Source organism: Buteo buteo, chromosome 29, assembly GCF_964188355.1.
Source record: "Buteo buteo chromosome 29, bButBut1.hap1.1, whole genome shotgun sequence".
Lineage (NCBI taxonomy): Eukaryota > Metazoa > Chordata > Aves > Accipitriformes > Accipitridae > Buteo > Buteo buteo.
Genome location: NC_134199.1, coordinates 2,322,505 through 2,335,278, shown reverse-complemented (window position 1 = coordinate 2,335,278; position 12,774 = coordinate 2,322,505). Strand labels below are relative to the sequence as shown.

The 12,774-nt window shown below is 45.5% G+C and overlaps 1 protein-coding gene across 1 annotated transcript in view; it reads left to right on the top strand.

Moving 5' to 3' along the window:
• Nucleotides 1-10,465, top strand: part of LOC142045595 (syntaxin-binding protein 4-like) — a 45,511-nt gene extending 35,046 nt beyond the window's left edge. Inside the window, 10 exon segments of the mRNA XM_075059277.1 lie at nucleotides 2,301-2,397; nucleotides 3,578-3,705; nucleotides 4,267-4,359; nucleotides 4,910-4,975; nucleotides 5,072-5,260; nucleotides 5,556-5,672; nucleotides 6,881-6,930; nucleotides 7,800-7,930; nucleotides 9,188-9,245; nucleotides 10,040-10,465. Of these exon segments, the coding sequence (XP_074915378.1) occupies nucleotides 2,301-2,397; nucleotides 3,578-3,705; nucleotides 4,267-4,359; nucleotides 4,910-4,975; nucleotides 5,072-5,260; nucleotides 5,556-5,672; nucleotides 6,881-6,930; nucleotides 7,800-7,930; nucleotides 9,188-9,245; nucleotides 10,040-10,136 (1,026 nt within the window). The 3' untranslated portion in view covers nucleotides 10,137-10,465.
• Nucleotides 10,466-12,774: the final 2,309 nt, after the last annotated feature.

Here is a 12,774-nt window from a genome sequence, read left to right as displayed (position 1 = left end):
TCCTTGCTTCCAGCTGCCACATTGTTGGCAAACACGATAAGCTTACATGACTCCTTGTATTGCTTTTCTGTGAAAGAACCGATCGAGACACTTCAGCTTTGCTTCTTGCACCAACGTCGCACTCAGGCATGGGAGTATTGGGCCAGGTACTAGCACGGGGGTCACTATATCACTTGTTTTTTGGAAGGATTAAAAAATGCAAACCTGAATAAAGTCAAAGAGAAACAGCCTGCCTGTTTGCACAGAATAAAGCTAAAGCACTTGATCAGTGCTCTAATCTACACATGCAGCATTCTCCGCCAAACAGCCTGCTCCAGCCTAATTCTCCTTCACTTCCCTAGGATACTGGCTGGGCTGTGTTGGGAATAGCAATAGCCCAGGCGATGTGGAGTGCAGAGCCAGCTGCGGTGCTCAGAACACTGCTTTCCTTACTAGCATCACACTGCTCATGTGCTACAGTTAATTAATCTGTTTTTTGAGAGAGAGGTGTAAGAGTCAGCCACCAAACTGTATTTATTACCAAGAATCTGGAAAAGAAAAAAAGCATCTCAACTCTTCAGTGGAGTTTGCTGGAGGTTGGGTCCAGCCTTTAAAGGTAAAAAGGGAGAAGAGGGCATAGCGAAACATCCTGAAGGGGCATTTAAACACACCTTGGCTCACCTTGGCTATTTCTCAATGCTCCGGGGAGCTCCAGAAGTCTCCTCCCGGCAGAGGAGATGTAATCTCCTCCCTTGGATGTAATGCATTTGACTCAGGGCTGTAGGTGCAGGCAGCTGCCCTCCAAACTTTCCAGTGCTGCTGTCGCTGCTGGGGTGACCTCGGGCAGCCTGGTGTGGGCGAGGGAAGGCTGAAATACAAGATATCTCACCGAGGATCCAGCCAGAACCGCTGCCCCTTTCATCATTTTATGGAAAATACGTTCCACGGGCACCATCAAAAGGCAGGGAGCGGAGCTTCCCATTTGCTCACCGAGACCCTGGCGAAGAGCAGAGGCCGTGCTCCTGCTCTGGTTTGGGGGTGCGTGTCCCCCCCAGGGTACTGCTGGCAATAAGGGGGGGGGGGGTGGGAATGCAGCCCCTTCTGCAGGGCTGGGGACCCCAGTGGGCCCGATGGCACGAGCAGCTGCTGCCACCCCACGGCGGACGCAGCGCTCGCCCGTTTGCTGCTCTCGCAAGCCACGCAAGCGGGAACTTTTCTTCTAAGCCTGCATAATTCTCCCAAAGCAGGATTTAGGATTGCATTTTCGCAGCGACCTCTGCTCGTCGTGGGTATAAAAGCAGCTCTTCTTTGGTGGGAGGAGTGGGGACGCTTGGCTTTCCCTTTTAAAAGCCAGCGTTACGAGCAGGCAGCTGCAGCAGTGCCAGGGGCAGGAGATGCACGCCGACCAGCACACGTCTCCGATGGTTTTGGGGTGGCCCACGCCAGATGCCGACATCTGCAGATTGAGGATCGGGGCATCCCGAAGCCCGGGAGGCAGCAGCGCTGCCTTGTGCAGGGCTGGCAGGCAGAGCGGGAGGTGGGACTCAAATGGGCCTCGCAGGCAGCACGCGAGAGCAGACGGGTCCTGTGGGCTTGCTGGTGACAGAAACGTGGGCAAGGACTCGTCTCCAGCCCCTTTCCAGGGGACTACGCGGGAGGTGCTGTACATGCACGAGCGAGAGCGACGGGTGCAGCCTGGGACAGGGGAGCGTTTAACATGGGCTCTTTCCCAGAGTCTGCTGAGCTTGACTTTTCAAAGCTTTTACTTGCTGCTGCCAGAAGCAAAGTGGGGTTTGCACAGGTTTATCTGCTTCTGTGTGGCACCCTGGGGTTGAATTGATAAATATCAGTAGAAGACAGGGCATCAGGCGTAATGAGAGAGCAAAAGGTGCAATGAAGAAGCAAAATGTTTGAATGTCTCCTGTTGCCGTGAGAAATACTTTTATCTTTTTGGTTCCAAACGCAATTCTTGGGCAGTAAGAGAAAGAGGAGAGGCTGAGCTCTTGGCAACTGGGCCTTGCTACAGCTCCACTGGCTTTCGATAAAGCTCCTGACAGTTCGTCATAGCTGTAAATCTGCTTGCAGTCTGTATAAAATGTTCTTGGAGAGATGTGAACGTGTCCCTGCCTTCAGGAACAGACATTTCGGTACATGTGTAGAAAAGGACAGACTGGAAATCCAGCCCAAGCCCACTCCTTTGGGAGATGCTGCCTGTCTCACTTCCACGAGAAAACCCAGCACCAAGCGTCTTCCCAGCACCTACTTCAAAGAGTTGCTTTTCCAGTATTTTTCTTTTTAAAGGCTCCTTGTTTCTGCTCAAGGTTCTGCAGTATCTTGGTCTGGATGTGAGCGAGGAGAAGAAGAGGCAGTTACGGCAAAGCTTGACCACAGACTCGCAGGGGACAGTGGCCTATGGAGGTGAGCGGGCAGCTCTGCGCGTGACGGGCTTTTTAATTTTTGTGTAGCTTTGCTGGAGGCTAAGAAAGGAGAGGGGCATCTGCTGAAATGTGGCAGGTAAGATACCTGGCTGGGTATTGATGTAGCCTAAAACAGCTACGAAAAGTCACAAATATAAAAGAAGGTGTTTGGTAGAAGCATATGTAAAATGAAAATACAAGAAAGTCAGTGCGAGGGCTCACTTTCCTTAACACCCAGCTTGCCAAGCAAGAGCTGGCCAGAGGACACGCAGAAAATAAAAGCCTGCTCCACTTTCTGTGACCTGCCAGAGCATATCTGGCCTGCAGGGTCTGCTCTCCAGAAGTTTTTTCACAAAAATTCAGAGCCATCAGCAACGTCCCCACCAGCAGCAATGTCCCCACCGGACAGAACAGCCTTGCAAAGCACAACGCCTCTTGGATGGTCGTTTTTGTGCAAAGCGAGTGATGGGACACAGAACCATGCACCTCTCCTAAGAGTGACTGCCTTCGTAGTTGGTGGCAATAGAAATAAGGATGATTAGGGGTATTTGGCAAATGCCCTGGTAGTGAAGATGGCTGCTCTTGCGGTAAAGGCTCCAATTCCTGCTGCAGCCCCGGGCTTAGGACTGGAGGGGCTGGGACCACGGTGCAGCCTCCCCTCCGCTGCGCCAGCTCCCGTCTGTCCCACGCGGCCCCTCGCACCGTGCTTTTCTCCAGGTCTGAAAGCAAAATGAATCTGGAGTTTCAGACTTGTCAATTTAACACCTTTTCTAAGTGCTGAAGTCATCGAGTTGTTTTTTGTTTAAATCAGCAACATGAGAAATGTCAGCAGGCAAGCGGGTGCCTTTTGTCAGAGAAATGTGGTTTTGGCTTAAAATTTTAAAACTCAGAGAAGCACAGTCGTGAAAACTCCACTGTGAAAATATCGGGGGGGGGTTCGTTTTTAGAAGTTTGATTTTTTTTCAGCTGGATAAGAAACAAGGGTCTGGTAAAGATTGTCAACAACTTATTTAAGCTTGATAGGATTGCCAAAGAATCCAGGAGTGTTAGAGAAGACTGTTTGGCATCTCTAGCCCTGCTCTGCTTGGCAGTCAATGGATGTCCCCAAAATCGGTGGCATTTTCTCCTAACACACAGAGCTTTCCTCTTTTAGCCCAGTAAAAACTAATTCTTTCTCACAGATCTTCTCCAAGCACTCAGGGATGTGATGCAGGAGGAGCTGGATGAGGCTGGTCTGGATTCCAACTCCATACTCTTCACGCAGCACGAAGTAGCCAGTTTGCTGGATACATCAGCTTTTCACTCTCCGGTCAGTCAGTCCAATACTTTTCTACATTGAATCAATGAATTTTCTACGTTAAATCCATGAAATTCTGAGATGGGAAAAGCTAAATTACCATTTTCTGGTTGTTCTAGAGTTATAAAGAGAAAGCAGAACTATGCATTAATCATTTCAATTATAGGAAATTCTGTAAAAGACCTCAAACTTCTCATTTTTAATAGGGAAATAAGAATACCTATGGGATGATATGAAGGAAGCAGCCTGGCAGTGATGCAGAAGGAAAATTAGCTATAATTAATCAATTCCAACTAATTTCTCCTGGTTCACAAAGTGAAAATTCACTATAGCACAGCTATTCCAGCAATGTCAGGGATCAGAGAGTGAAATCCTGTGGGGTGAAAACCAACCCTGCAGTTGAATTATTTAATGTGCCTTTTGATCTGTTGCATAAAAATGCTGACTCCTTTCCAAAGTGATTTTGATTCATCGCTATTCTGGGTATGGAAAACAATATGCCTGCCGTATAGCCGCATGCTTTTTGGTAAAGCATAAGAGGTGCATGATGCTGTCTGTCCCTTTGCCTTGTAGATCTTTGACTCTCTCAACTGTAATGGCAATGAGGAGCTGGAGCAGCTGCAACTGGAAATGATGGATCTGCGGCAAGAAGTCCGAAGGCTAAAGGTGGAGACTCTCCTCTGAGCAGATTTCTTGGCTGGTGCCTTCTGCTGTAGCTCGCTGTAGTCGTACGCGAGGGTAATGGTGTTGCCTGTCCCTCTTAAGAAGTCACCAGTTTGCATTCTGCACGTTCCTCGTTACAAAGGAGACTCACCCTCAGCTCTCCTTAATTGCTTCTTTCTCACTCCCAACCTCAAATGAAAGCTTATTTGTACTGAAAGTATGCAGTCACTTTTTAGCAGTGAGTAAATATATTTAAAAATACAAAAACATGTCTCACAAATCATTCAAGTCCATGAATAACAGAAGCACCGCCTGTCCTCCCCTCCTGACCCAGCTGCAGATTGCCAGCGTGGCTGTTAGCACCATGGCAGTATCCAGGTGGATTTCTGCAGGCACGCAGGTTGCAGCCCAAAAAGCACTGTAGTAGGGGAGAGTGCACACGACTGCTTCTGTAAAATATTCTTCTGGTGGGTAGGGGCTACAAGACCAGGGTGTCTTTTGGAGAGTGTCCTACCGCTTGTTGCTTCTAATCCAGTGAAAATATTTTCTGTAGTCTCTCCTGAAAGAGGTGGAGAACAGCAAGAAGTCAATGGAAGATGAGCTTCAGAGACTGAACCAGGTTAGTGAAGAGATTGCTGGGGACCTTGGGGTAGTTTTGGTGGTTGGCGGCTGACGGGGATGTGGTGCATTCATCAGAACTTTTCGCTGCTTCCAGAAAGCACTGGGGTTCCTCTCCGAGAACCGGACGCTGCACAGCAAGCTGCAGATGGCAGAGGTCGTGCAGAGACAGGCTCACAGTGCAGAGCAGGACTACGAGGAAGTGATCCACTTGCTGGAAGCTGAAATTGCAGAACTGAAGATACAGCTGGCGGGGAAGAAAGCAAAACATGTCTCTGAAATAGAGGTAATGCAAGTCCTCAGCCTGGGAAAAAACACACAACCCTCCTGACCCTTCTTCTGTGGGTTCCCCTCCTTCTATTTCTAAGGGAGAAAATGAATGTAGCACATAAATCGTTTGTTGTGTGGCCCCAAGGCCAGCACGGTCTCTGGGTCTGTGTTATAATCTGTGTAATTTCCACTGTCCATTTCAAAAGGATAGCGGTTTTCTATTTGTAGCTAATGTCATAAAGTGGTGTTTCCAAAAGCCAAGGCTGGAGCATCGTCATCACCATTCTCTTCTTCCTCTGGCCTTGTCTCAGGAGGACATCCTGGAACTGAAAAGACAGTTGTCCCTGGCTGACGGCCAGTTACGAAAATCAGAAGTCTCACGGAAGCGCCTGGAGATCTGCAATAGGAAACTGCTCCTGTTTGTGCAGGTGAAGTGCTGAACCGCCCCCAGAGCTGGTGGCATCACTGTAGCCTCTTACCTTAACAGTGATTTTGCAAGTCCAAATAACTTCCTGCTCCATAAGCAAGAGAGGTGTTTTTTTAATTCTATCTTATCCTAAAAAGGCACTGTGTGTTGGTTAGGGGAAACTAGGGAATGAACTCATACACACCCATGTACCTGAGAGCTATGTAAACACGAGGGTGCAGGTTTCGCCTGGTGGCTCTGCTGTCCCTGGCTCACTGGTCCCCCCGTGATGGTTTAGGCTGCTCCAGGAACTCTGTTGGACGTGATGGTCAAAATCATGTTTTAACCTTGCCCTTGTATAGCTGACAGTTGCTTTTCTACACAACAAATGTGAACTCGAAGAGTGGGTTTGCTCTTCCAGTGCTTTTTTTCCCCCAGACTTCCTGCAAAATCTCACACATAATTGCTTTAGTCTTTTAATTGACTATTCTTCCACTTCACTACCTGTATTGGGTATACAAGCTTGTGTAATTAGTAAACTGGCCAGCATGGGAAGCACTAGTATTCACTATATCTGCTACAGCTACTAGTAGCCTGTCCCAAGAGCTCTCAAAATCAATAGGAAACAGTGGAGTGCAAGGAAGCGTAGATGCTCTGTCCTCTGCTTCAGAGAAGGAAGAATTAAAATGTCTCTAGACCTGCAGCACTACATGCTGGTGCCTGTGTGGTTTGGGGGCGGACTTTGGAAATGAATTTGACTTGGCCCCAGGGTCAAACATCACAGGATTTTGACCACTGGAATAAAATATCTTCCTTTTTTTATAGACCCCTCAGTAGCGTTTGAGAATTCACTAACCATGCCTGGTAATGAGAGCTTACACGTGCAGGTACAATCCAGAAGCCAGGGATTGCTAGTAGCAATGATCAAGGCTCGCTGAAACGTAGCCTGCAAAATTATTCTTTGGAAGAGTATTTTTATGTTGCATTTCGTATATTTTAGTGTTGGTATTAAAATGCATAATTTAGATGTGTCTGTATATTTGCATAGGCTGTGAATGTTGCTTGAGATGCAAAAGGCCTTGAGATATTTGCTTCAAGGGCAATGAATAAGCAGAAGCTGATTACTGTCATATTAAATCTGATCACTAGGAAAAACCCATGGGGTTTGTTCTCAGGAATTATTCATTCCTACAAGTTTGAAACCTTTTTTTTTTTCTTCTTGCATGGCAGAACGTCCACAAGGTCCTGAGCACACCCAGTCATTTACCAGATGAGAAGAGGTAGGAGATGGCTTCTGGGAATCTTGAACAGGAACGTGAAATGTCCTTTTCTAACCTTTCCCAGGGGAAGATGATTCACATGTAACCTACCCTGAGTTTCTAAACATACTGCCGCTTAGGAATTGAAACCATTGGGGAAAGATGATCTAGAGGCTGCTGGTGGATTGGTACCTTGGGGGGGCGGCCTGGCCTCCGTTCAGGCTTTTTTTTGGAGTGAGTAGGTGAAACACTCCTCTGGTTAAGTTGCTCTTGTTAGCAGAGACCCTAAGCAGGTTGTTTCAAAGAAACAGAGTTTTGACCCACCTGGTTTTCCTAACACAAATCAGTTTTTGGCTTTAAGACCGTGTCCTTTTTTATTAGCAGTTACAGTAACTGGTAGAGTGTAAGAAAAGAGCTAGCATGACTCTCAACTGCATGAACAGTTGCAGAAATAGAATTCAGGCTTCTGGACTCTCCTTCAACCTGAACCTATCTCCCATCACTTGAAAAAAAAAAGTATCACAACTCTATGTGTGCTTTTAATTGATTAAATCATTGAAAGGCCACTGTCCCATTGATGATGACCAGCCCATTTAAAAAAGCCAGTTTTTAAGAATGATTGAAAATGATTTTTACGTTTCCAAGGTGGTTACTTCCAATATAATGAAGAAAAAATATTTTTGAGAAATTCTAAAAAATACTTTGATATCTGTCTGTAACACAATGATGCAAGTATGTCTAAAAGAGAGTCTCCTGTGCTGCTGAGCGATCGAGACGCAATCCCCCCAAATACACAGATTTACATAGAATATCATTCACAAGAGGCTGGCCAGGATTTTCAATGACCATTCTGTGATAGAAGTATTGATGGCACTTTCCATATTTGTAAGAGTCAACAGTGAAACAGAAGAGGATAAAACAGACGCAGTCTCAGATACATCTCTTCCATCTTCAGATCTTGTTGACCTTTTGCTATCAGAAGCTAAAGAACTGTTAGCACCAATCCTCTCCAGCAAGGACGGTAAGCACTAAATTAACTGGAGAAACCTGAATCCAAACAAGTCTCAAGGATGTCTGTTAGTGTTATTTACAGTTTCCACCACCTTCCATATTTTTTGCCATACTAGTTAAGCCTTCCATACATGTAGTTGATTCTCTCATGCTAACCGGGATGTAATTGCCCTCCATGTATCCATGTGACTCATCTTTGAATCTGAAATGCAGACTTGCAGTGTAAGGAGTCAAAGGGTGTGACTTGTGCCCAGGGCCAGAGGAAAGGCATTTATCCAGGGGAAAAACTGAACAGGCAGGAGGATGGTTTCATAGAATCATAGAAATGCTGGTTGAAAGGGACTGCTGGAGATCAGGAGTCAAATCTTCTGCTCCAGGTAGGACCATCACACTAGACCAGATCTGCAGTGGGTTTAGCCAGCTGTGCTTTCAGCCTCCAAGGACAGAGATCCACAGCCTTTCTGGATAATGTGCTCCCACGCTGCATTATGCTCTGTGAAAAAGATTTTCCCAGCATCTAGCCTGAACTCCCCCAGGTGCAATATGTAGCCACTGCCCCCAGTTATATCGTCTGCCGCTGCCAAGAAGAGCTTGGCTCCAACATCTTTCTAATTGCCCTTGAAGTAGGAGTGGGTGCTGCAAAATTGCCTCTCAGCCTCCTCTTTGCCAAGCTAAACAAGCTCAGCTCCCTCAGCCCTCCCCAGCCTCTCCTTGCAGGTTATGAGCCCTAGGGCTTCCTTTGCTGGACGCTGTCCAGTTTCTCAATAGCTTTGAGCCAGGGATCCAAACTTTCATTACACCATCCAGGTATGACTACAGCAATGCTGAGCAGAGGGGAATAGTAATCTCCCTGTTTCCTTGGCGTACAAATCAGGCTAGACTCCCTTCCCCTCATGAGCCATAAACATTTCCTGGCAGAAGTTATTTGACCCCTGCTTGTCTCCTTCCGTGCAAAAGGAGAGTTTCTGATCTCCTCTGTGTCATGATCAGGTGAGCGTACAGTCCCAAATAGGTGCCCAGTCTTTACTCTTTGATGCTATTCACCAGCTAAACATGGCCATGGTCCAGCATTGTCTTTGTCTCAAAGCACAAGACACAAGGAAAATAATTGTAGCCTTTAAGGAGCACCTCGGATATATGAGCTTGTCAGCATTTTCAGAGTTCCTGCATCATTTAAATGTGCATTATCATAATGTAGCAGTGCTACTTGCATTGGGCATGTTTTCTAACCCTTCACTTATACTTGGCTGTGTGCTTGCATTTGCAGCTTTGCCATGTGACAGGGACCAGTGCCTGCCTGCTGAAGGAATCCCAAATTACAAGGAGTAGGTGTCAAAAATGCCGTGGTCTGTAATTTTGACAATACACATAGTAAAAATTCCTGTTTGTTTTGTTGGGTTTTTTAATCAAAACTTTTGCTTGACAACTTTTAACCAGATAATCTTGTCGAGGCCTCCAGATGGCCATGTCACAGAAATACGTCCCTTCCCAGACAGCAAGAGACTTCCTGCCCTGCACAGTGAAGTACGGTGTCAATTCCTGAATCTCTCTTTTGTTTTCTAAAATGTTCTTTTTCCTTCAGGCCAGATGGAAATTGATGGTTCTATGGCTTGTCTAGCTGGCATTTTTATAGACCACTGTGAGTTCTGAGTAAGGGAAAAAAGCATCACTGAACGTGTTAATCCTTCATGTTGTGGTATCAAGATGCTGTGAAGTCCCAGCCAAGGAGAGCAGGACAACGTGGCTTTGTTTGGACCTTCAGTATCTTATGAATTTCCCTAAAACCTCTTAAATGGCTTATATTTAACAGACCCATGTCCTAAAGATATCTGCTGAAAGGGCACTTTGCAACCTAAATGTCTACTGCAACTGTCGTAGCTGATCACCTTAACTCAACGTGAACATCTGCCAGCACAGTTTTTTAGTTAAGAACAAAGTAGGCATTTGCAAACCATAATTCCAAGGTTATGAAAAGCATTTTCAGACAAAACAGATGGCCAGTACAATCCACTAGCCATGCAAGATCCTCGTCTTCTCTTTCCTAAATAATGAGTGTTGTCTTCATGTTATCCTCTGCGTCCTTCTCCCAAACTATGTAAAACTTATTTCTCATTTTCAGCCACCTTCATCAGAAGACCACGTGGCCCCCTCCTGCAAGCCAGACCAAGAGCGATCAACCGCAGCCACCAAGTCCAACCAAGGAACTGCCTAAGTAGCCTACATAAATCTCCCATGGCTTGCTCGTGCTCCAAACTGCGACTGTCCATAACACAGCTGCTGCTGTGCTGGGAGATGGGAAGGACACACCATGGGTGCTTCAGCTTCCAGGCAAACCAGACTGAGAAACAAGCTTTCTAACACAAGACTAATTCTTCCTAACTACCCAAGACTTTTTCAGCAACCTCCCCTGTGCGTCTACCTCTGAGTTATCATACAAGGCTATTTGCTCACGGTTTTGCAGCTTTATAGGAAAAATATTCTCAAGAGGCTACAAGGGCCTGGATTTCACTGGCAGCCTTTTAGAGCTTGTATCCTGGGTAGTAAGAGGAGCATGAACTTACCCAAGGGACTCAGGGGTCTCCAACAGATTCCTTTTGGTATTTCATATGAAAAACCAAAGTATATTTAGTGACTGTAATCGAAGCAGCTTAATCTGTAGCATCCTAGCTGTCTTGGGATCGGTACTTCTCTTTTTATTCTTTTTGTATAGCTTATCCCAGCTGCAATGCTTGAAATGGAAAGCACCACCTCAGCTAGTTGGAGAAAGAGTGCAGAGATAGCCAGCTGTATGTTACCGGTCACAATGTATGGCTGAACACCAAGCACTCCCTGGAACGCAAGAGAGGACATAGTGAACATATTTCAATAAAGGCCCGCAGTGTCACTTGGAAGTTAGATACACATGATGCAAGATTGGATGTGGTTAGCAATGAACAGGGAAGAGATCAGAGATGAACACAAGATCCGGAAAATAAAATGGAAACACTGCTCACAAGGCGTTTGCTTTCTGGGTTATGATTGCAGTTGCTGTGTTCATTATCTCCGAGACAAATACCCTGCCTGGGTCCATTATTTTCCTCCCTCTTATTTTGGCAGCTGGTAGCAAGATGCATTGAGAAGTTGCAGGAAAATGGGGTGCATTCTGGCTTTTACACACATTGTTATGATTGCTTCTAATTTCCTTTGTGAGGGTTCAAAGCATGTGGATCCTTTATAGCCTAAAATAAAGGCTTAGGAAAAATCACGACTCTCCCCAGTATGTACTGTACTCGAAGATATCACTGCACTGTTAAAACAGTAACTCTGTGGTGGAACTTCACAGTCACATAAATAACCAGTCTGAAATTTTGGTTAAACTTAATTTCATAGCTCAGGGTAAATTAAATCTTTTGAATGTGTGATTCAGAACATAAATTAAAGGACTTCTTTTTAAAAAAAACATAATTCTTCGGACTACTCAAAAGGAATGTTCCAGAAAGGAGATACTTTCAAAAAATATTAATCTTGGGATACCCTGTGGTTAACAGCTTGTTCCCCAGTGCTCTCTGTTTCAATGGAATTATAGTAAATCCTGGTGTTACTTGTGGGTTTAGCCCTATGGCTTTGTTCTCATCTCGTGTGTTATATAGACAGGGCAAAGCTGCAAGAAGACAGGTAAGAAGTGTACAGAGCAAAATCCAGTCTCACCAGTTTGGTCTGCCCTGTCTCTGGAAAAACATCTCCAGTCCCCCTGGGGTTAGTATGGCAGATACCAATCTGCTCCTAGCAGTGTGTCCGCAAAAGCATTTGGCCAGAGGTTGCATCCTAGAGAGATGTCTCCAGCCACTGCTTGCCACACTTGCCAGAGAACAGTACAAACAAGACTTTGGGAAGTAGCAGGTCTTCAGCTGTACTATATCATTACATATACCCAACAGCACTTGAGAAACCTAATAGAAAAGGGACAAGTTATGGGGAAAACAGAACTATTTAGGCCAAACTTTAATCTTGCGGAAGTCAATGGGAGTTTTGCTAGGAACACCGAGAATCATGGAATTTTCTCAAAATACCAGTATTGAACTCCAGGTCCCTGAGTGCTGGAAGGGCACAGCCCAGCCCTGTCCCAGCAGTGATCTGAAAGAGAATATGCTTGATGCAGCTTTCATAGTCAAGTGATTTGTATGTTAATGTCCCAGGAAAGAAGATTTTGTATGGAAGTATCACAGTGAGTGAAGGCTTGGATGAGACAAGCCTGACAAAGCATAAACATTGTGCAGTTGATGCTAACACATGGCAAAGGGTGGAAACAGCAAGATGATGACCCAGGGCTACTGTATTTTGTGTATCCTGAGCTGTCTCCTAGCAAAAGAGCTGTGAAGTTATTAACCTTTTAAAAAGCCCAGACAGTTCTGTGCTCTCAGCTTACTGGCAATCTCTTTGGAAAAGAAATCTTCCAGATTCCTATCAGCCACTGGAGATCCTTGCTTGATGCAAGCATTGTGTGCTTTCCAAAGCAGTTGTATTTCTTAGCTGGTTTCCATTATTTTCTTTGAATTTATCCTGTTCATTTTGCCTTTGCTTCAAGCACAGAAAACTTTCCATTCTCTATTAATAGCATTGTTACTAACTGCTACCTTTTCAGAGCAATGTTGAAAGCTAAGATACGACAAGAGTTGTGCTCCTGGAGGTGATGTTGATTTCAGTGACCCAGAATAACAAACCTGTGTCATGCTTTACTCCCAGGCAAGTGGAATTAGGCAGAACTCAGCAAGTCATGGGGTGAACATCTCCTCACAGAGCCACCAAGAGGCAAAAAGGGAAACGTGTAAAGGAACAAACGATACAGAAAGAGAAGTCACAGAATATGTCATTTAA